Raw genomic sequence first — 2,949 nt, forward strand, 5'->3', positions numbered from 1 at the left:
GCCAGTCACCCGTGGGGGGTCTGCAGCCTCCCACGCCCGGGAGCCGGGGTGCCTCAAAGTACAGGTCTCCCTGTGCCCCCAAGACCACGCGTCCAGCCCCCTATATGCCCTGGACCCCACAGGCTGAGGACCCTATGGACTCAGGACCCCATGACCCTGGGGACCCTACGCTCTCTGCACTCCACATCCCGAGGACCCCATACCCCCAGGACCCCATGACCCTGGGACCCTACACCCCCTAGAACCCCTGTCCCCGGGATCCCCTGCCCCCAGCACCTCACGCCCCTGAGCCCCCACACGCGAGGACGCCCCCCCTTCCCGCAGCCCCCGCCGCGCCCCGCCCCCAGCGGCGCTCCCAGCCGCCAGCCAAGTTTCTTGGAACTTCGCCTCCCCTGACGCACGCGATGGTGCAGGGCCCCGTCCTCTCGGCGCAGCCAATGGGAGCCCGGGGGAGCCGGGGCGGCCGCCAATCGGCGGCGGCTGGACAGTTCCCGGGTCCTGACCGACCTTCACCGCCCGGGGCGGGGGGTGGGGATAAAAACGGCCCGGCGGCGGCGGCGCGCGTCCGCGCTCCCGCCCTCTCCCCTCCGCCCCATTTCCCTCACTGCGGCGGCGGCGGCGGGCACAGGCAGCGGCACCGCGGGGACGGCGGAGAGGTGAGCGGCGGGCGGGAAGGGGCCGGCAGCGGCGGGTTGCCGTGCGACGGGCGTCCCGCGGACCGCGGGAAGGGAGCTGCAGTGCGCCGGGGTATGGGTGTCCCCGGCATCGCGGGGGTGGTGCCCGGCGCGGCTCGCTGGTCCCCCCCGCCGTGGTGGGAGCCCCGGCCCCACGCTCCTGACCGCCCTTCCTCTCCCGCAGGTCCGGGCCCGATGCGGGCTCTGTGCGCCGGGGTGGGAGGCAGCCCCCGGCCGAGCCCGGCCGCCCGCCATGCCCTGGAGCGTCCGGTGGGCCGGCGGCCGCGGCGCCCAGTCCCAGAAGCAGTGCAAGAAATCCTCCTTCGCCTTCTACCAGGCGGTGAGGGACCTGCTGCCCGTCTGGTTCCTGGAGGACATGCGGACCATGGAGGCCTTCCACTGGGAGGACGGGGGCAAGGTGAGCGTGTACTCGCCCTCCGAGGCCCTGCTCTACGCCCTGGTGCACGACCACCAGCCCTACGCCCGGCACCTGCTGACTAAGTTCCCCCAGAGCGCCCTGGCCGTGCCCAGCCAAAGCTTCAGCTGCTGCCAGTCCTCGGCCCCGCACCTGGCCATGGCTGTCCGCTACAACCGGGTCCGTGTCCTCTTCCGGATCCTCAAGGCCATCCAATCCTTCCCGCCGAGCGACAGGGCTGGCCACCTGGACCGCCGGGGCTGCAGCCGGGTGGAGGGCGGCAAGACAGCCTTGCACGTGGCCTGCGAACTGGTGCGACCCGAGTGCTTGCTCCTGCTCCTCGGGCACGGCGCATCGCCCTGCTTGCAGGACAGTGCCGGGAATACCCCCCTCGACACCTTGCTGCAGCAGATTTCCCACACGCCGGCAGCTAACATGCGTGCCAAGCTCCTCTGCCTCGACTGCCTCTTCTTCTTCATGCCTCGGGACCTCCAGTTCACAATGAAACAGCAACTGTTGGACAACCGGCAACGCTGGCAGGACCTCCTGGGGGAGAACAGGTTCCAGTGCCTGCTGGGTTTAGCTCCCCTGTCGCTGTTTGTCGGAGCCATGCGTGTCTTGATCACGACCATTTCACCTGAGCATTTCCCAGAGGCTCTGGACAATCTGCCTCTTCCTCATTTTCTAAAGCCTTTGGACTTGAAACTGGAGAGCTAGAGGGATGGTACGAGAGCCTCCCGCTCACCTGACAGAAATAGACTCTTGTGCTAAAAATGTATCGGTATACAAAGCTGCTAATGCAGCAGCCAAGTATCTGTTTTAATTAGAACTGTATTTTTTAATATAATTGTATCTGGCACTTTACAATATATTTTATTTAAAGATCTTTGTGGTGAGGTGAGGTCCGCACTGCATTTTATAAAAACATTCTATGGCATGTACAATTGAGGGTCTGTGGGAGAACACGTTTGTAAATACATCTAAATAAACCACTGACAGATGTGATCCAAATACAAATCAAGTATCTGAAAAGCCTGAAGTGGCATGTGCCTTGGAAAACTGTGCGTGGGGTGGGGGAGTATCTTTTTGTTAGGATTTCCCTGTTACATAAGCCTTGTGGTCCTGAAACAGGATGACTCCTTTTTTACAGCTCTCCTAATAAATCTTGGCAGGGATGTGGGCTTTTTTTTTTTTTTTTTTTTTTTCTTTTAAAGGCACAGATTAAAACTTCCTCATCTTGTAGACAAGATCAAAGAGAAGCCAGATACAATTAAAACGTCCCTAAACAAGGCTGGCAGGGAGGTGCAGCTGAACAAAATATATATTTTTAAAATATGCATAGCATTTGCTTTCCTTCCAAAGTTCTCTCTGTTCCTCTTGGAGAGCCAAGGTGTCAGGCAGAGGAGATGGCAGGAGCAGAAGCATGTGCATCCCTCTGCCTGAAGGTGTTCCTATCCTGGCAGGAGCCAGGGATGGACCCTGCAGCCCCTCTGTGTGATCGCTGCAGGGTGCAGAGGGTAGCACAGAGCAGGAGGGCCAGCCCCCTGCTATGCCCAGAGGAATTTACATAGGTATGGCAATGGCCTGGGACCCTAATGCAGCTTTTTTGGGTGGATTTTGGCCCCTCCCCTGCCAGTCTCCAGCAGGATGCGGTGGCTTAGGTTCAGCTGAGAGAGCTGTGCCAGTCTTGGTGTCCATTCTGGATACCAGAGGAGTGGCTTAGATATCCAGCTTTCCCCCAGCTATCCCTTCTGAGACACTCCAGGTACACAAAACATCTTCACAGCAGCTCCAGCTCAAAAAGCTCCTTAGGGATAATGTCCTGCCTCCAACGCTTCTGTACAGGCACATCAAAGTCCT

The 2,949-nt window shown here is 60.3% G+C and overlaps 1 protein-coding gene across 1 annotated transcript; it reads left to right on the top strand.

Moving 5' to 3' along the window:
• The first annotated feature begins 512 nt into the window (after positions 1 to 512).
• Positions 513 to 2,106, top strand: ANKRD9 (ankyrin repeat domain 9). The gene is made up of 2 exons (XM_086750014.1): positions 513 to 656; positions 859 to 2,106. The coding sequence occupies exon 2, from the start codon at positions 928 to 930 to the stop codon at positions 1,804 to 1,806; it is 879 nt and encodes a 292-aa protein (XP_086606140.1). The 5' UTR covers positions 513 to 656; positions 859 to 927; the 3' UTR covers positions 1,807 to 2,106.
• The last annotated feature ends 843 nt before the right edge of the window (positions 2,107 to 2,949 follow it).

The sequence above is a fragment of the Chlamydotis macqueenii genome, chromosome 5 (assembly GCF_036417535.1).
Source record: "Chlamydotis macqueenii isolate bChlMac1 chromosome 5, bChlMac1.mat, whole genome shotgun sequence".
In the NCBI taxonomy this organism is placed as follows: Eukaryota; Metazoa; Chordata; class Aves; order Otidiformes; family Otididae; genus Chlamydotis; species Chlamydotis macqueenii.